This window comes from Protomyctophum parallelum, assembly GCF_964188405.1.
Source record: "Protomyctophum parallelum genome assembly, chromosome: 11".
Taxonomy (NCBI): Eukaryota; Metazoa; Chordata; class Actinopteri; order Myctophiformes; family Myctophidae; genus Protomyctophum; species Protomyctophum parallelum.
Genome location: NC_139707.1, coordinates 37,994,008 through 38,014,340, shown reverse-complemented (window position 1 = coordinate 38,014,340; position 20,333 = coordinate 37,994,008). Strand labels below are relative to the sequence as shown.

Below are 20,333 nucleotides of genomic sequence, written 5' to 3'. Positions count from 1 at the left end.
AATCATGAATGGCGTTCCATGGCCAAATATATAATATATTATTCATTTGGCTTCCTTTAGCCTACATGACAGTATTTGAAAAGCAATAAACTAGTGATTTAGACAGGACTTTAGAGTACCTCACTGTGTTTGTGTAATATGTGTGTTAATGGTGACTTTGTTTTCTTTCAATTCATAATATGATATCATATAGTCGAAACTGGCCCGTAAATTCGATATCCCCCCTCCACACCTTTTCCCCCTCACTGTATATGTTTCTTTTCCCTTTTTACCTCCTTTATGATGAATTCCTGTTCTGTTCTTTGGCTATATAGGCTACGTCTCTAAATGTTTTGATGAATTGAAGGTGGATCCTCTTGTAAACAAGTGTAGTGCTTTATTGGGTCGTCCACTCACAGTTAACAGTCTTTCTATTGAGTTGTGCTGAAAATGTACTGTAATGCAAACTGTTAATAAATATTTCAATCAATCAGTTTGTATGTTTAAGATTTAATCTTTAATTTAAGTTCTATTTGATCACATTTTTGTATTTTTAGAATATCGTTCAGAATGTTAAAGCTTTCACTTTAAAATTGTAGGTCATTCAAGACTGTCCTACTATGACAGTCTTGTCATATCCAATGCTAGTATGCAATGCATACTATGCATTTACAGTATGTATACACTTTTATATTATAAAACCTTTTATATTCAGGTAGGCTACATTTGGATGATTGTTGCTGTTGTCTACACTGGAATGTTTTAACTGATGTGTCTGAAAATCCCATGCTAGGCGATCTAACCTCATATAACTCTATGGTGGGATGGTCCTGATTCTGAATGTCCTGCCACGGATATAAAATACAAATAAAAATGAATGATTTCATTTGTCTGTTCATGTGTCAACCAAATACACCACCACCACCAGTCCGCCACCATAGGCGCACAGCTGTTGTGAACCAATCTGATCTGAGAACTGCCGTTAGCGGCCCGGTGTTGCGAGGGACGGCTATTACTGCCGAGACGGAAGTCCGGTTTCAGTCACGAACCACCATCAAAATGGCGAAGATCGCCAAAACACACGAAGGTAAATTAAATAACAAAAAGTCGTCACTATTTCGTTGATTTTGTGTGAATTGTGACATCATTGTGTGTCGCTTGTTATAATAACTCCACAGAATGTTTTCTTGCCGCAAAATATGATTTTCTGCTCTATTTAAACCGTGTGAGCGGCGGTAGGCCTGGTTACGATGCAACGCAGACATGACGATAATGGCGACGGCTGCTAAGCTATGTAGTATGTAGCCAGCTAATGCTACTATGCTAGACGGCTTTCTCCCTGCACAATACCGTACCACGAATCCAACGCAAAACCTTTAAAGTCGCCCATTTTAAGTACTCATGTGCGACAATAATAAAAGTGCAATTCAAACAGGTGCAACCCAAACTTATACTAGTATTATTTTTGGTACATGGTCATTAACAGCAAGCTAATATTGGCATACCATTACCGTCAGAAACACGTTGTGTGCAGTGTTGGCCATATAAAATGGCGTATCTAGTGGGACGCGAACACAATAAACATATTTTCCAGTTAACTTCAAAATAATCATGCTTATGCATTTTGTGTGGACATGGCGATATATAATTGCTATCGCGCTATTGTGATGGTGTCATTCATTTGTTTTGATTTGTTCCCTTCCTTGCATTACAGGACAATGATGTAAAAATAAAATATTTTTATTTTATTTGTATATCATTGTCCTGTAATGTCATTCATGTCGACTGTCATGTTGTGTGGATCACAGGAAGATTAGCTGCTGCTATGCACCATCTAATGAGGATCCTAATAAAACTCTAAACTCTTGCATAGGGATATCAAGTATGTTGTGCATTGTCTCCACCAGGCCGAAGTCATGGGGAGAGAGTAGCCGCAATTTGCAACTCTAGATTTTTTTAAATAATGGGATGAATCTAGAGTTGCAATACCTCCATTGACTGGAGTTATTCATCCAATTTTGTGTTTGCGATCTGCTTGTATTAAACGACAAACTCACCAACATTGCAGCTCTAGGCCAAGCTTGGATTATCCTCTTTCAATCTGCTTTGCCTTTGTTTAATACAAATCCACCGTAGACATGTTATGAGCTACTTTCTGTCAATAAATTCTGTGCAGGTGATTATTTTTGTGTTGGAGTTTGGAAGCACTCGTTTTTTATTAACGGTCTCTGCTGGCTGCTGCCTCCTGCATTATGTGCAAATTCTAAACGGGTGGTATGCACTGCAGGTCCGTTCAGTGACTTCGACGAGTCCTTCCAAACTCCAACACAGAAAAATAATCACCTGGACATAACTTGTCTATGGTGGATTTTTATGAAACAAAAGCTCTGCAGATTGAAAGAGGATAATTCAAGCTTGGCCTAGAGCTGCAATGTTGGTGAGTTTAACGTTGTTTATTACAAGAAGAACGCAAATTGCATGAATGGGGAGTCAATGGAGGGTATTTCAACTCTAGATTCATCCCATTATAAAAAAAGTTTTTAGAGTTGCAAATTGCAGCTAGGGGAGAGAGTATGTTTTGCACTCTGTCCATGTGCGTGTGTCCGTCTGTTAACTGCGAATCTCCACTCCAGTACCGTTAACCCGGTCGATGCACAATTTTGCACACACACTCCCTAGATGCCAATTATGAACCCCTGCCCCAAATCTTCCATAACGGCCAGTTATAGTGCCACCAGGAGGCAGGAGGCCGACTTAAAAAAAACCCAGCTTTTTTTTATATTACTCCAGATTCTGTCCAAAAATCCCTCAAATCGTTCCACACTATCTCTATAGTCATGTGTTCAAGATGGATCTGTCCGAAAATTGGCTAACATTGGCTTTCAAAGTTTGCAGGATTGGCCCGTTTTGAACGAAAAGCCTCAAATCATGAACGCGGCTTGCAATTTACAATCTTTCACAGACTTTCCTACTAGGCTGAGGAATATATCCCACCCTTTTCACATTGGCCTGTTATAGCGCCACCAACTGGTGTTGATGGCAATCATCCAATTGCCATCCATAAGAAGAAATGGCACCCTTTTCACATTGGCCTATTATAGCGCCACCAGGAGGCCACAACCTGACCTGCCCTGGTGGAGACCTGTGCCCAGAGGGGCACTTTATGTATTGACTTGGTCGGATCATATTGATTCTGCGGTTACATGCAGATGCTCTCCCTATGTTACACAGGCATTAGTGCTTTCACATTTGGAGTATTGTATGGTTGTGTGGTCCTCTGCTGCTAAAAAAGATATACAAAAACTCCAGCTAGCACAAAATAGAGCTGCAAGATTAGTGCTGAACTGCTCTCTTAAAACCAATGTTGCTAGGATGCACCACAGTTTAGTATGGCTAACTCAGATTAAAATAGGGTGCATTTTGCATCCCAAAACGCAGTTTATAGTTAAGGGAGTCAAGGGACGCAATAAAACAACGACCTCTGCATCCACGGGATACACTACTGTACTGTTTTTTTTATTCTAGTTTATTTTGCTAGCTTTAGTTATAACAATAATTTCTTCTGTTTTCTACATGATTATAACCATATACAATGTAATGGGAGTTAAATGCTGAAATTTGTAAAAATTGCTAAATATGACTCCTAACGTTGTTGAAGTGGGACTGGGACTCATCTAAAAGACCATCCCTGCATACCGGGACTCATTACATTGAAAACCAATTTACATCACTGCTAACTGTAGAGGCTAAATTAACTGCTAGTCTTATAAAATTTAACAGAAATTCAATCATTGAGGGAAAGCCATATTTCTACAGGGATCAATTATTTAGTTCAGGTCTAAAACATAGATATCAAACTAGACAGGTAAGCTCAGGGTATTTGGAACTTCCAAAACCAAAGACAAACACTTAAATTGTTGTTATTTATAGAGCCACCCAACAGTGGAACTCATTATCTGTTAAATAAATCAAAAGTAAATACTCTTTTAAAAAATCGCTTAAAAAAAACATCATTGGGAGAGGTCACACAATTGGATTGATGTGCTTTAGTACATGATATTGCTTTTGTACATGTTATTTAACCTACATTATCTATATATCTTTGGTATTCTAATTTAATTGAATCAAGATTTAGACAGACAAGTGTCAGTTGTTTGTATGTATATTGTATTGCATGTTGTTTTTATGTTGTGATGTTCTGTGTGGACCCCAGGAAGACTAGCGACCGCAGCAATAGAACCTAATGGGGATCCGAATAAAGAATCTAGTTGGCATCGTTTCGGTTCAACAGACGGAAGAGATGACCACTTGTAGACTAATGTTTCTTGTTTCTTGTATTTCCTCTAGACATAGAGGCCCAGATCCTGGAGATCCAGGGGATGAAGGCCGCCCTGCTTGAGGAGGGAGATCAAGGAGTGGGCCTAGACTCCACTGGCTTCTATGACCAGGAGATTTATGGAGGCAGTGATAGCCGCTTTGCTGGTTATGTCACCTCAATTGCTGCAAATGAACAAGAAGACGTGAGTAGTTTGTCTTTCTGGGGTGTGGGGATTAAAGATTGAGTAATTATTTGTACTTTCTGCCAAAGTGCTGACACTTGTTCATTTGTGCCACGTTTTTTAAGGAGCTTGACTGCTCCCTTCTTGCCTGTTGCATACGAGCTCGGAGAGTCTGCCTCAATGGCAAGGCTTGACTAGACTCTTGTTTCTCTCTATTTTTCCTCCAGGATGATGAAGAGGATTCATCTACCAGTCTGCTGGGACAGAAAAAGCCGGGGTACCATGCCCCGGTGGCAATACTCAATGCCATACCACAGTCAGAAGAGCAAGTGAGTATTTTATTGTGCTTAGTTATTTCCATAACCATCAGCACCTGAGTAATAAAGGGGCGCATACGTTGGTCCGACGACGTACTAACACTCCGACTGACATGTGTGGCTGCTTAATACTCACTGTATGGCGACAAACGTATTAAGCCACAGAGAGGCAGTACACTTCTCCAGTGTACTGTACAACGATGGTGACGTCATAACAAAGTGCGTAGTGCAAAATAGTATACAGATAGCAGCATGGTGTTGCGTTTGTGTTTGCAATGACTGGGAAGTTTGACTTCCCAGTCATTCACCCCCTCCTTCCATTCATGAAATGCCACCAGTGAACAGCTGACTTTACCCTGACGTACCACCCAACATCACGTGACCGTAGTATCCATAGCAACCCATCGAGCTGTCTAACCTGTCACCACTCACCCGTGGCTCTGACATGCGTGGCTGGTTAGTGGTTAAGACTCAACCGTGGCTCTGACATGCATGGCCGGTTAACCAATTTAGACCGTATGACGTGTGGGAACGTCATAACTAATCCAACCGACGGGTTGCTACACACGTCCTAGCGCATTTTCATGCGAGAAAGATATTCAGATTTTTTTTTGGCCTCTCCTTCTGCACCATACACCATACTTTCGTGCATGCACGTTGTCGTTCACTTCCCTGTTTACCGTTCACAAAGAGAGGCTCGGCGCATGTAATCTATGGAGCTCTCAGTGGTTTTGACCAGATGGATATACTAAGCTCTTAATTTCTGACTTCAACATATGAAGCGAGCGATCATCAGCAACTTTATCGAAATCTTAGTGAAGTAAGCAAGCAATTATGTCTCCCGGTTTTTGTCCGGAAGGGGGAGGGGGGCCTACAGATTATCTTCCCGTCACCCGAGCTTCTATTTTGAAAGAAAGGGGGAATAGAAAAACTCCTGTGTTGGCAGTCATGTACTACCATTTTCTCTGATCTGATTTCTCTGTCTCTGTTTCCTCTTCTATAGTATGATCCATTTGCGGAGCATCGCCCCGCGAAGATTGCAGACCGGGAGGACGAGTACAAAGCCCGCCGCAGACAAATGATCATCTCCCCTGAACGTCTCGACCCCTTTGCAGACGGTAATTTTCACCACCTGTCTTTTCCTCATCACATCCTCCCATTTCCTCCCCTTGTTCATGGTGTTTCTCTTTGTTTTTGTGACCCTGTGTCTACAAAGGGTTTCAAACTCACACACCTTTTTGCTGTTCAACCCTTCGGCCACAAATGCAATGCTTTGCTCCCCAGACTTAGCCCCTTCCTTGTGGTCAATCCTTTCTGGTCCCAATGACACCATTGTAATTGTTCCTCTTTGTCCTTTGATTTCCAGTGGACTTTTCCCTCAGTTTTGCAACAGACTTTGTTTACTTTTGTTTTGGAAGGCTTACTGTTGTGAACACAGACTATTTTACATGAGTGCGATACAATAAAGTTTATCTCGGAGTGAGGTTGACATATGGTTTACTGGAAGAGGTAGTTGGGTGTTCTCCTGCTAAGAGGATGGCTCACCTAACAAACATGGGTTGCAGTCATTTGTGTCGAAGGGTTAACAGACCCATATGGCTGTCAGTCTTCACAGACTGATGATGGGAAGGTGTAATACCATACTATAGGCTGTGATAGTACAGGGATGAGAAATAGGCTGTGATAGCAACAGGATGAGAAATTAAGTTTGACAAGTAGGCTAAATTTGATGCTCAATGTTGGCATAGCTCACCCCTCTGCACTTTCCTGTGCTCAGTAGATCAGGACATAGCGATAATCAATCCGCCCGTACATGTAGAACTACATGTCAAGAGGCAGGCAGTGGAGAGAATTGTGCTGGCCTTATATAACCTTGGCTTGGCTCAGTCACCTGGAGCATATTCACAGTGGCTTCCAAGTATTGAAAGGTCACTCATAAAATTTGTTATACAATCAGACCTTGTCTGTAACCTCAGTTTCTCCTCTGGTATCATACGGCAGCATTATGTTGCTTACATTTGCCGTTGAATTGTCAGACTTAAGTATGCAGCGTCCCACAGGCCTTAATAAATGAGGCTAGATATAATCTAATCAGTGCATTCACCATTATGTGATTGTGAACTGTTCAATAGCTGTAGTGCACCTGCCTCAACATTTCTATCTTTGTGTCTGAGTCAATTATTCTCTGTCCATTAGTGTTAGCGTTAGTGGTGGAAGTAATCCACTTACTTTCAAATTTGTAAGCCTTAACCTGGCTTGATACACACCCCAATATGAGTCTTTGACAGTATTAACTGCTGAATGGCATTAAGATTATAGCTTATACCATGGATGTAGTCTGCACCACAACACAAGCAATTCTTAGCAAGATTCCATACTAGTACACATCCCTTGAGAACAGAAGCTGAAGAAGGCCTGTGTGCCACATGTGGTTTAGTGTTGGTAGGGCTTACAAAACCCTGCATGTAGAGAGAGTTGTTTACAAAGATGTTGTGTAAATATATTTTTATTTTACAACTCTCTGTAAAATAGAAATATGTTATCAAAATGTGTACCACAATACCACAGGCCCATACTAACTGTATCTAATTTCTCTCCTACAGCAGTACTGCTTTGCCAGTCCTGTACTGCACTCTGTTAAGGGTGCAGCAACTCATCCTGTGTAGGTTATGGTGAACACACAGAAGTGTGCACTTGTCAGTTTGGTCAGGGTCCACTGGCTGCTTATCTGACTGGGGGAGCCTATGAGGGGAAACAAATGCAGCTTAGCTACAGCAAACCTCTGTCCCCCACAATCCATTTATTTTTGTTTTATTTTATCATTTGACTTTACCAGGGACCATAGATGAAGTTGTAGCAAATCAGAGCCTATCAAACTTTTGTTTGTAGGATTATGTGTTGCTTTATTTTGATTTATATTATTTATTTATACTTTTGTCTTGAAACAAAAGTCAAGATCCAAATTTAGGATTTTTCTAAATATATTCTTTATCCCACGATTTTGTAACCCATTTTTCACCCCTGTGTCAATCATCTAATGTGATCCTGGGCTCTACACACCCTCCACCAACCTAGTCCCCAAATGTAGGATTTAATGTAATTATTGTTGGAATCATTCAGATGTTAGAGTAACCCAGTACAGCCTAGCTTTATGACCAGAAGTTAAGTGACTGGTTAATTTTTCTGTCCTCATCCCATGAACTTGGCTGCAGAGGTAGCAACAGAACTGCTAGTTTTGATGGCGCAGAGGAGATAATTCACTCCTAGATGTACCCTCAATGTCTTGACTTCATCTTTATTTGCTGTGAATAATTAGTAATGTGGACCACCAACTTTTTTTTATTACAATTTTATTTTATTTGAGGCTAAACCTCAAGAAGATTTTTTATTTTACATTTCTTTGAGTGCCGTAAAACATTGCACTACAGGTGGTATACTATTGTGTGTGAGTTCCAACCCTTTTCCAAAGTGTTACTAATGGTAAAGAGCAATTTTCTAGGCTTCTTTTCTGCCGGTTGAAGTCTGACTGCAGAAGGACCCTTGGCACTGAAAGTGTACGTATTCTGGAGAGCACAGCCCAGGACCCCTGCATCAGTGATGGCTATATCCTCCTTAATCTCCTTTTTAAAAAGAAAACAGAGCAACATCAGCTCTTGTCTCAATGTATCTGCTTGTTTTTCTTTTCTCTATAGACTGCTATGTCTGTATGTAAAAACCAACAGAATATGTACATCTCTAGGGATTTGTTGTTGTGTTTCAGCTGTAAAACAAATGAAAGAAAGAAAAAAAGAAAAGAGCATTTTGATATGAGCATAATAAAGAGAGTCAGGGTTAGCTGGCTGTGTTGTATGTGCTTGCTGTGTTTTTGTTATGAACCGGGTTCCGCGGGGTGTGTTCTAATGAAGGTACTCTGTTCTTGTTCGTGCTCTTTCGCGCAGGGGGCAAAACGCCAGACCCCAAGAAGCAGTCGCGGTCATACATGGACGTCATGAGAGAGCAGCACCTGACCAAAGAGGAGGTAGGCTGTGCTTCTATCCTCCCCCAGACACATTTGCTGAACACATTCGTAAAGAAGTGACAATTGTGGCTGCCGATTAGAATCGGCTCATATAGGGATGTGTTGTATAAAAATAATTTATTATTATTCACTAATACCTGTGTGAAATGAGGTTCATTCAATAAAAAAATAATATAGTTCTTTTTGAATTAATTTGTCAACTTATGTTAATATCTTTTAACCATGATACAATGTTTAAAAAACAGTTGCAATGTGTTTAGAAAAGCCGATTTGCTCGTCCACATATGGCGTAAATTCTCCTTTCATTGTCAATGGCATTTAATGTTTGTTGCCACAAAAAGCCGATTTGTTCAGAAACATGACGTAAATTCTCCTTTCAATGGCAAATGTGACACGAGTTACGGACAAACGGGTACACATAATTTATACCTATGTCAAAAGGATAAAGCTTGAGAGCTTATTTCCATTGTTTGTCTCCCCCACAGAGTGAGATCCGTCAGCAGATGGCTGAAAAGGCCAAGTCAGGGGAGTTGAAGGCTGTGAATGGATCCGCTGCTTCCCAGGTTCCCAGAAAACGTCGCTGGGACCAGACGGCAGAGGCAGGCAACCAAACACCCACCAACACCACGCCCAAAAAGATGTCCAGCTGGGACCAGGCTGACGAAAAAGCTGAGGTAGAACCATCTTACATTTGGTATAGCGCACTAATGGAAATATCGTTGAGGGCAGATGTTGTGGTAATGTGAATGCTGCGTGTACCGTTCCTGGGAGCGGATCTCCCAACCATTCCTGGGACCGCATGGAGGTAGTCTCAGGACCGATTGAAGTGTACTCTGATACGGTTGGATGAAATTTGAAAGCATTGAATACAGTTGAATGAAGTGTACTCGGGTGTGGATGAATCAAGGCCAATGTGAATCATGGCCAGCGGGTACCAGGCAATCGTATTCGGGAACAGTTTGAATCAAACAGACTCTGTGAATCTGCCCTTATAAACTGGCTGGGTGAACTATAGTTCAGAGCCTTGCCTTGAGCATTGGGAAGCTACTGTCTGAGTTTCTGTGTATTCAGACTCCGAAGATGATTAAACTATGTGATTTTCAGCCTGCGAAATATTCCCTATACTATACTATTTCCTTTATGTCTAACATTCTTCTGCTTCCTGTATCTCCCTCCTGTACAGACTCCAGGGCACACCCCTGCACATACCCCTGGGCACACGCCTTCCAACAGCCGCTGGGACGAGACACCTGGTCGGCCGAAGGGAAGTGAAACCCCAGGGGCCACCCCCAGCACCCGCATGTGGGACCCCACGCCCAGCCACACACCGGCTGGAGCTGCCACTCCTGGCAGAGACACTCCCGGTCACGCAACCCCCGGGCATGGTGGTGCCACGGGAAGCGTTCGCAAAAATCGCTGGGATGAAACCCCGAAGACGGAGAGGGAAACCCCCGGACACGGCAGTGGTTGGGCAGAGACTCCGCGCACAGACAGAGGAGAGGAGTCGGTGGGAGAGACCCCCACACCAGGGGCCAGTAAGAGGAAGTCTCGTTGGGACGAGACCCCTGCCAGTCAGATGGGTTCTTCCACACCCCTCCTTACCCCTGGAAAAACCCCCATAGGAACCCCAGCCATGAACATGGCCACACCCACACCAGGTAAACAAGCAGTCATTCTGGCCTACGTGCTTTTTTCTTTTTACTGGCTGTGTTTCTAATGCATGTTTACTTTTGTGTTCTCTTCAGGTCATCTGATGAGCATGACCCCAGAGCAGCTGCAAGCATGGAGATGGGAGCGAGAAATTGATGAGAGGAATCGTCCACTGACGGATGATGAGCTGGATGCCATGTTCCCTGAGGGATACAAGGTATAGACCCTGGTCCAGTCTGATAATTCGTCAATTACTAATGAGGAGGTGACTTGGTGTGCAGAATAAATAAGTCATAGTATTGACAATCCCCCCCCTCATTTAGTGTCTGCTAAACGCCTAAATTGTGAATTGTCCTTTCCTCTCATTAAGTGTCTGCTAAATTGTAAATGATCTTTCCCTCAGGTTTTGCCCCCACCAGCAGGCTACGTTCCCATTCGTACCCCAGCCCGTAAGCTGTCAGCCACCCCCACCCCTATTGGGGGCATGACGGGCTTCCACATGCAGACAGAGGACCGCTCCATGAAGCAGATGAACGATCAGCCCTCCGGAAACCTCCCCTTCCTCAAACCCGATGACATCCAATACTTTGACAAACTGCTGGTGAGTACTGCGCACATCATGAATTTCAACACACACAATGCATAAAACACAGCCAATTGTTATTTTAGTACCGTCGCTTAAAAATCTAAAAAAGTGTGTTTGCTAAAGCCTGATTTATACTTTGTCATACATGTTGCTCACCAAAATAAACCTGCTGAGTAAGCATACAAAGTATGAGTAACTAATTGTGTTTGGTAGGTGGAGGTGGATGAGTCTACACTGAGTCCCGAGGAGCAAAAAGAGAGGAAGATCATGAAGCTTCTGTTGAAGATTAAGAATGGAACGCCGCCCATGAGGAAGGTCAGTCTGAGTTACCAAATCCCATCCTCCCTCACTCAAAACAGTATCCCATTGTACTGATTGGAGGGAGAGAACATTGCTCCTGGGTGAGCTGTATGCGAATCATTCTCGCCTGTTGGACCTCTCCCATGGTCAGACCAGGGCTAGTACTTCGCTAGATTGACACACCAACATGAGAACAAGCAGAGAATGACGTTCATATCACCTCTGTTCTCAACCTGCACCCGTTGGTGACAAACACAAAATAATTGATATTTATTACACTATAAGACATTTAGACCACTATTTCTGCCTGTTTACCATTACGGTACCATGTTGCTCTCAGATCTGTTTAACCCATTCTGACCTGAAATCAGATTCAAAAAATGTCTATTACATCCTGACAGTTTCATTATTATTATTTTTTTAAAGATATGTTTTTGCGGCTTACGCCTTTATTGATTTTTTAAGGGATAGAAAGTAGGCTGACAGGAAACGGGAGAGAGATGGGGGGATGACATGCGGTAAAGGCCGTGTCGGGTCCGGCAGTCGAACCCGCGGCACACCGCGACTGGATCACCAGTCCGGTGCCCAGACCGTTACGCTACGGCCTGGGCCGACAGTTTCATTATTAAGAATCATTGGTTTAAGTGCCCATACCCGAAGGCGGGGTTGGCGAAAGGGCCTTTCTGTGTGGAGTTTGCATGTTCTCCCCGTGTCCCCTAGGGTAGGTACCCTCACAAAAAACATGCAGTAATCCTGGTCACTAAACTGCCTCCCCCTGGCCAGCCGGGGCGCCTGATGGAGGGGAAAGGAACTGGTTGGAATAACGTGTTCCTTCCACGCGCTACGTCCAACCAGGGAAACTCCCCCCAGGTGTAAAGGAGCAACTTGGACACTCAGGCATGAAGGAAGCATGAGTTCAAGTCCGTTGCGCTCCCCTTTTCACCCATATATGGGGACTAGGTTGGTGGAGGGTGTGTAGAGCCCAGGATCACATTAGATGATTGACACAGGGGTGAAAAATGGGTTACAAAATCGTGGGATAAAAATATATATATTTAAGAATCATTGTTTAAGCTGTCATTCATTTCAAGTAAATGTCAGTCTCCCTAATGCAAGATCATCACCCAGCACTGAGCCTGAGCATGCTGTCAGTAGAGAGGACAGATAGTAGACCACCATGTTCCACTGGGAGCAGCAGACAAAACAAGTCTTGGCAAGGACAATGAAGACAATTCCAGTATACATAAATTGTGACTATTTTGACCTGCTCTCCCTTCTAGGCGGCTTTGCGTCAGATAACAGACAAGGCACGTGAGTTTGGAGCGGGTCCCCTGTTCAACCAGATCCTGCCACTGCTCATGTCTCCTACACTGGAAGACCAAGAGCGCCATCTTCTGGTCAAGGTCATCGACCGCATCCTCTACAAACTGGATGACTTGGTCCGACCATATGTACACAAGGTAAGCTGGAGCTGAGCTGTGTGTGTGTGTGTGTGTGTGTGTGTGAAGAACAAGTTTTTCCTCTGTGTATATGAGACTGATTTAAAATCTGTGTCCAGATCCTGGTGGTGATTGAGCCCCTGCTGATTGATGAGGACTACTATGCCAGAGTGGAAGGGAGGGAGATCATTTCTAACTTGGCAAAGGTGAGAGACAGCATTTGTAGCAGTAGTTTGTGCTGTGGTGTTTTTAGGAGATGAAATATGATTGTACTTCTTGTTCTTGTACTGATTGGAGGGAGAGAACATTGCTCCTGGGTGAGCTGTATGCGACTCATTCTCGCCTGTTGGACCTCTCCCATGGTCAGACCAGGGCTAGTACTTCGCTAGATTGACACACCAACATGAGAACAAGCAGAGAATGACGTTCATATCACCTCTGTTCTCAACCTGCACCCGTTGGTGACAAACACAAAATAATTGACATTTATTAAACTTTAAGACATTTAGACCACTATTTCTGCCTGTTTACCAGTATGGGTGTAAGAAAATGGGGATACATTTGAGTATGGCAATATTTTATTTCCCAATACTGTATTGATGTTCAAATTAAAAACAGTAAACTGGTATTAGGCAAATGTTTGCTCACCATGCACAAAAGTTGTACTATGAAGTTGGATGTTATAAGTATTGTGATTATTTACACATTTATACAGTGTTGCTTGCTTAAAAGAACAGTTTTACAAACTAGATCAGATCTTCAAGCTAACAGCCGAGCTAGCTTGTAGATTTGTTTTTTTGTTAACAAAGAATCACACCTGTGTGAAGTGACTCAAGTGAGGGGCATCTCACATCTCATTCCGGCCAATTAGAATTTGCGTCCTCACCTTCGTCTTCAATGTTTTACGCAATGTTTGTGTTTACACAAACACTCAAAGATTCATTGTCAATTGCATTTAATGTTTGTTAGGACAAAGTTTGTGTTTACACGCAGTCACGCACACTAAAAGCTGGACATAAGGGCTAGCGCCCCTCAAATGTTATGCAACATGCATAATTTATACTCTGTCGTATATGGTGGTTATCAGTTTTCCTTAAATGACTCAAATTACAGCATCATATGTTTTGTCTAATATGTTATCTTCTTCTGTCCTCCAGGCTGCAGGCCTGGCTACTATGATTTCAACCATGCGTCCCGATATTGACAACATGGACGAGTATGTCAGAAACACCACTGCCAGAGCGTTTGCTGTGGTGGCCTCTGCACTGGGCATCCCCTCTCTTCTACCCTTCCTGAAAGCTGTGTGTAAGAGCAAGAAGTCCTGGCAGGCCCGACACACGGGCATCAAGATTGTACAGCAGATTGCAATTCTCATGGGCTGCGCCATCCTGCCCCACCTGCGAAGCTTGGTGGAAATCATAGAACATGGTCAGTGTTCGCTCATTCCTCCAACCATTTCCATCAGTAACATGTTGGCAGCTAGATTAATCATTGCATAACAGTTAATATGTCCTGAGGAAGTGCACTGCAAATGATGCTGTGATTGGTCTGTTGCCTGTTTTTCCCATGCGTCTACAGGTCTGGTCGATGAACAGCAGAAAGTAAGGACCATCAGCGCTCTGGCTATCGCAGCCCTGGCTGAAGCCGCCACACCCTACGGTATTGAGTCCTTTGACTCCGTTCTCAAGCCCCTCTGGAAGGGTATCAGACAACACAGAGGAAAGGTGAGAAACTGATTAGACTGTAAAATTGTAAATCAACAAATTGACTCCCAATGCAAGATCATCACCCAGCACTGAGCCTGTGTGTGGCTGCAGTGTGAATATCTCCTTGCTATAAAATCCTCCTCTGTGAGGGACTGCTGCTGTCAGTAGAGCGGTCAGATGTGGACCATGATGCTCTGCTGGTAGCAACAGACAATGGACAACTATTTAAATGAAATGACTGGCTAAAGGGGTACCCATGATTAAACTAAGCATATTTTGTTGTCCTAGGGTCTGGCTGCCTTCCTGAAGGCCATCGGTTACCTGATCCCTCTGATGGATGCAGAATATGCCAACTACTACACCAGAGAGGTGATGTTGATCCTCATCAGAGAGTTCCAGTCCCCCGACGAGGAGATGAAAAAGATTGTCCTTAAGGTACCAGAGGGGAGACCTGTTGCTGTGGGAGGGTGGGCCTGTATGCGAATCATTCTCGCCTGTTGGACCTCTCCCATGGTCGGATAAGGGCTAGTACTTCGCTAGATTGACACACCAGCACGAGAGCTAGCAGAGAATGACGTTCATATCACCTCTGTTCTCAACCTGCACCCGTTGGTGACAAACAAAGAAACTATAAATTTATTCCGGTTTTATGCTTCATGAATATTAACATATTAACATTAGTACTACATACTTAATTGTGTTTAGTAAATGCAAGTATTTTGTCCTGATTCACAAATAAAACCCTAAAGCAAGCTGTAACTACCAGACGTCTTGGGGGTGGCACCCGGTTGCATTCCATGTCTAAGCTTGTTCTCTTGCCTTGTGTGTCAGGTGGTGAAGCAGTGCTGTGGCACCGACGGTGTTGAGGCCAACTACATCAAGACAGAGATTCTCCCCCCCTTCTTCAAGCACTTCTGGCAGCACAGGATGGCTCTGGACAGACGCAACTACAGACAGGTCAGCGCACACCTCGTACAGGAGAGACGCCACATACATTTACAAATTCAAGGATCGGTGCATGTGAACTATAGACATAACATGTATTAAGTTATTGCGTTGACTCCTTCCTGCAGCTGGTAGACACCACAGTGGAGCTGGCTAACAAGGTGGGAGCGGCCGAGATCATTTCGCGTATTGTGGACGACCTGAAGGATGAGGCTGAGCAGTACAGGAAGATGGTGATGGAGACCATCGAGAAGATCATGGGCAATCTTGGAGCAGCAGACATTGACCACAAGCTGGAAGAGCAGCTGATTGACGGCATTCTCTATGCCTTCCAGGAACAGACTACAGAGGTGAGTCATGTGAGACTTGCTTGGCTGAACATGGGCGAGCTGGCTGCATATGAAACATTAATTAAATTTGAAGCATGTCCATTACATAGAGAATGGAGTGGCCCCTATATTTGAAAAACTAAAAACAAGGCTGATTAAGATCTCTTTAATCTATGAAATGAGTCGGAATGCGGAAATTAAATGTAAATGACAGGTCTTTACTGATTACCACACTCATTTCCTTTGTCCAGGATTCAGTGATGCTGAACGGTTTCGGCACAGTGGTCAACGCCCTGGGGAAACGTGTGAAGCCATACCTGCCTCAGATCTGTGGTACGGTGCTATGGCGTCTCAACAACAAGTCAGCCAAGGTCCGTCAGCAGGCTGCTGACCTCATCTCCCGCACAGCAGTGGTCATGAAGACCTGCCAGGAGGTACGCCTTCTTCACACACACACGCACACACATCATTTCAGTGACATAAACTATCACTGGCTAACACATTCTATCGGTCTACCCATTTGCAGGAGAAGCTGATGGGTCACTTGGGAGTGGTGTTATACGAGTACCTGGGAGAAGAGTACCCTGAGGTTCTGGGTAGCATCCTGGGAGCCCTCAAGGCCATCGTCAATGTCATTGGTATGCTAGCTTAACTACTACGCACACACTTTCCATGAATGAATTTCTATGGATGTGACAATGGGTTTACTTTTGACTCTTATCAAAAAATGCAGTGCAAAATATGTAGCATACAATTTGTATGCTACATAATAGCAAAACATGTTATGCAGACCTTTCAGCATATCATTAAAGTGAGCCAGGCTGTCCCTTCTTGCACAATTCAGCAACGCACTAAACCGAGTTGAAACTAACCGACTAATGGCTCGTACACACTGCATGATATTTGCCCCGATTATGCTGTCGGGGATAATCCAGTGCCGGTCCGTGCTCGCTGACACCTTCCCGACCGATTCGAAATGTCTATCAGGTATTTGGCTCTCTCGCCGACTGGACAGCATACAGTATGAACTGACTTGCGACCGCGTCCCGAGAAATCCTGTATTGCAGGCAATGAGAGGACAACTTCACAAGACGGCTGCATGTGCTCACAGACACTATCTGTCTGTTAGTCTGGCGAATGTAGGGCAGGTTATATGAACAGATCATAATGATATATATAACATTTATTCCTTGGATAAATCCCTGTCGTACATATTGGTAGCTATATTATATGAGCCCAACATTGCTGTTACACACTTGAATAATGTACGATAAACCGCATCGTTCAACGCTGCAAACTTTTGGACCGTGTGTGTGTGTGTGTGTGTCAAAATTAATTGGAATAAAAAACAAATGTAGTTTGTGCTGTGGTGTTTTTAGGAGATAAAATATGATTGTACTTGTTGTACTGATTGGACAAGAGGAGAGAACATTGCTCCTGGGTGAGCTGTATGCGAATCATTCTCGCCTGTTGGACCTCTCCCATGGTCAGATCAGGGCTAGTACTTCGCTAGATTGACACACCAACATGAGAACAAGCAGAGAATGACGTTCATATCACCTCTGTTCTCAACCTGCACCCGTTGGTGACAAACACAAAATAATTGACATTTATTAAACTATAAGATCGCATCTTGGTGAACTCTTGCAGTGTGTGATGCCTAGTCGGCTATCAATCGTTTAGTGTGAAAGCCACACAGATATGACAGTCTATTTATAAAAAAGACTCCTGTAGTGTGAAATACATAACGATCTGATGACTCGCCGTCGCCGACAAGTTTAAAACTCCTACAGTGTGTAGGTGCCATTAATGACTAGTCTCAAAAATTAGGCCGATCCATCAATTCAAGCCACATAGCAGTGTAATGTCCTTGGGGTGTACTTGCGTCATGTCCTTGGTGTGAACTCGTACATTATGGCAGTGGTGTGTACATGTAATGTAAGCCGCCTCGTGCTACAGAGACGGGAGATAGGCTCCTGCCCTATGGGCCACATACACACACTTTGCTCAATGGACGTGTAGGCTACTGCATTACGTGTAGGCTGACCCCATTATCAAATCCTTTACGTAGGATAGTTGGAGAGAGAGAGGGAGATGGGTCAGTAGTGCTAAAATTGGCAGTGTGCCTATCGGTATGTGTAATAGACTGATTACACAGAGTGTTCCATCACAAATGACAACTTCTTATATAGCTAATTGTACATTTTCTCCTACAAGGTATGCACAAGATGACCCCACCAATCAAAGACTTGCTCCCTCGTCTGACGCCCATCTTGAAGAATCGGCACGAGAAGGTCCAGGAGAACTGCATTGACCTAGTGGGCAGAATCGCAGACAGGTTGGTGTGGCAACATTGAGTAATATAGCCAGAATATGAATACACGACAGGGGAGGAAGTGATGTGTACGTGTCTTGCGTAGTTGAGCAGTTGGAGACCTTGTGTTCTCTCTCTCCCCCTCTCTGCTCTCGCTCACTCTCTCCATTGTCCTGTCTAAATAAAAAGCAAAACAATAATGCATGATAAAAAAATCCTTTCACAAGTTGAGGTGAGCTGAGACATATGGCTGATGTGGTGTTTTAAAATTTCAGGGGAGCAGAGTACGTGTCGGCCAGGGAATGGATGAGGATTTGTTTTGAGCTGCTGGAGCTGCTCAAGGCTCACAAAAAGGCAATTCGCAGAGCCACTGTCAACACCTTTGGTTATATCGCCAAAGCCATTGGGTGAGTGATAAACTACATTTTTGTTTCACCAGCTACGTTATGTCCTGGGATCTGAACCACTAAAGCCCTATTGGAAAAATAGCAAAAATGTCTTATCGTCCAGTTTTGCATGTATTTTCGTACATCTTTGACAAACATATGATGACATGCCCAAAATGGGGATGCAGGGTTTAAAGTGGGTACAGGAACAGACACAATAATTGTAATTCTACACTACGTAGATTGTAGCCTCACTCTGTACCCTCTTCCCTCAGACCCCACGATGTGTTGGCCACTCTGCTCAATAACCTCAAGGTCCAGGAGCGTCAGAACCGTGTCTGTACCACAGTGGCCATTGCCATCGTGGCCGAGACCTGTTCGCCCTTCACCGTGTTGCCGGCACTCATGAATGAGTACCGCGTACCTGAGCTCAATGTGCAGAACGGTGTGCTCAAGTCCCTGTCCTTTCTGTTTGAGTACATTGGCGAGATGGGCAAGGACTACATCTATGCAGTCACACCACTGCTGGAAGACGCACTCATGGACAGGTGATAACCAGAAGCCTTGGAGCTTTAGCAGTAGTAGTAACTATTTTTTTGTACAGTTAATGGCAAATAACTTGCCTAATAATACATAATTTTCCTTTGCATGTTGAACCCTGACCCCATTTTCCTTTGTCATGTTGCAGAGATTTGGTCCACAGACAGACGGCCAGTGCTGTGGTGCAGCACATGTCCCTGGGCGTCTATGGGTTTGGTTGCGAGGACTCCCTCAACCACCTGCTCAACTACGTGTGGCCCAATGTCTTTGAGACGTCACCCCATGTCATCCAAGCTGTCATGGGGGCCCTGGAGGGCCTTAGGGTTGCCATCGGGCCGTGCCGCATGTTACAATACTGCTTACAGGTAAGACTGACCATGATCACGTCTTCTCAGACTAAATCTGCTTCTAAACATTGTTTTTACATATTTTTGTAGTTGCCCAAAATGCCAATTTGCTCGTTGAAATGGCAAGAGACATTAGTTAATAATGTGAACTCTTGGAGTGACGTATTTTTCAGCCAAACATGCACTTGAATATTTTTTAAATACACAACCAATGACGGGAGAAAATAACTTATTTCAAGTAGAACGTGCTAAAGCCTTTCTGTATTGCTCTTACCCACAGGGTCTGTTCCACCCAGCCAGGAAGGTCAGGGACGTCTACTGGAAGATTTACAACTCTATCTACATCGGCTCCCAAGATGCCCTCATCGCCCACTACCCAAGGGTCTACAATGACGAGAAAAACCCATTTGTCCGCTATGAGCTGGAATTTGTCTTGTAAATAACTACAAACTTTTCTCCTATCTTCACTCATTTCTTTCTTGCGCTCCTGTTCCCTATATTTCTCCTCAGTGGTCCTATTTTTCCTGGTAAAGGACTAAGGCATTTTTTTTTATTAAGCCATCTTGTAAATGAGCGTTCAATTCAAATCTGTCTTGTTTCATAAAAGTCAATCGGGTCCATACAAAACAAACCTACATTCATCCTCTTTTGACTGCCAACGGTGAACTTTTCATTTGTACATCCAGTGTGAAGTTAGGAGAACTATAAAACAGAACAATGTAGAGCCTTTATGTATTTTGTTTTGTTTTTAAAAACCTCTGTTTTGTATGCGTTTCCCATAAAGAATGGTTGAAGTCAGAGTAGCCTTGCATAAGGAATGAGAAGTAGTTGGACAGAATTGTTTGAAAGCATGAAGGTTTGGTGTGTTTATGGGCCTCTTTAATGGCTGCTCCCTACACACACTCCTGTCAGTTGATACTTTAACTGTTCTTATCACAATGTTGCTTTATTTGACCAAATAAATTGTTGTATAAAATT

At 43.5% G+C, this 20,333-nt stretch overlaps 1 protein-coding gene across 6 annotated transcripts; it reads left to right on the top strand.

Moving 5' to 3' along the window:
- The first annotated feature begins 1,008 nt into the window (after positions 1 to 1,008).
- sf3b1 (splicing factor 3b, subunit 1) lies at positions 1,009 to 20,333 on the top strand. 6 transcript variants are annotated; one of them, XM_083777415.1, is made up of 24 exons: positions 1,009 to 1,066; positions 4,327 to 4,499; positions 4,706 to 4,807; positions 5,799 to 5,913; positions 8,734 to 8,813; positions 9,299 to 9,487; positions 9,997 to 10,471; positions 10,559 to 10,680; positions 10,867 to 11,064; positions 11,263 to 11,364; positions 12,630 to 12,809; positions 12,908 to 12,994; positions 13,946 to 14,216; positions 14,367 to 14,512; positions 14,783 to 14,929; positions 15,326 to 15,451; positions 15,568 to 15,789; positions 16,020 to 16,202; positions 16,295 to 16,406; positions 17,986 to 18,106; positions 18,358 to 18,489; positions 18,744 to 19,016; positions 19,157 to 19,373; positions 19,636 to 20,333. In XM_083777415.1, exons 1-24 carry the CDS (start codon positions 1,039 to 1,041, stop codon positions 19,792 to 19,794), a joined length of 3,960 nt encoding a protein of 1,319 aa, XP_083633541.1. In that variant the 5' UTR covers positions 1,009 to 1,038; the 3' UTR covers positions 19,795 to 20,333. The 6 variants fall into 6 exon arrangements, 5 of the variants coding, with proteins under 5 accessions (XP_083633541.1, XP_083633545.1, XP_083633544.1 ...); XM_083777417.1 differs by lacking the exons at positions 1,009 to 1,066; positions 4,327 to 4,499; positions 4,706 to 4,807 and adding an exon at positions 8,295 to 8,349 and having other exon boundaries at positions 5,831 to 5,913; XM_083777416.1 differs by lacking the exons at positions 1,009 to 1,066; positions 4,327 to 4,499; positions 4,706 to 4,807; positions 5,799 to 5,913 and adding an exon at positions 6,120 to 8,349.

Coding starts and splice junctions, on each gene's coding strand:
- sf3b1 (XM_083777415.1), top strand. CDS start 1,039: ATGGCGAAGATCGCCAAAACACACGAAG. Junction 11,065..11,262: donor AATACTTTGACAAACTGCTG/GTGAGTACTGCG, acceptor TGTGTTTGGTAG/GTGGAGGTGGATGAGTCTAC. Junction 16,407..17,985: donor GGCCATCGTCAATGTCATTG/GTATGCTAGCTT, acceptor TTCTCCTACAAG/GTATGCACAAGATGACCCCA.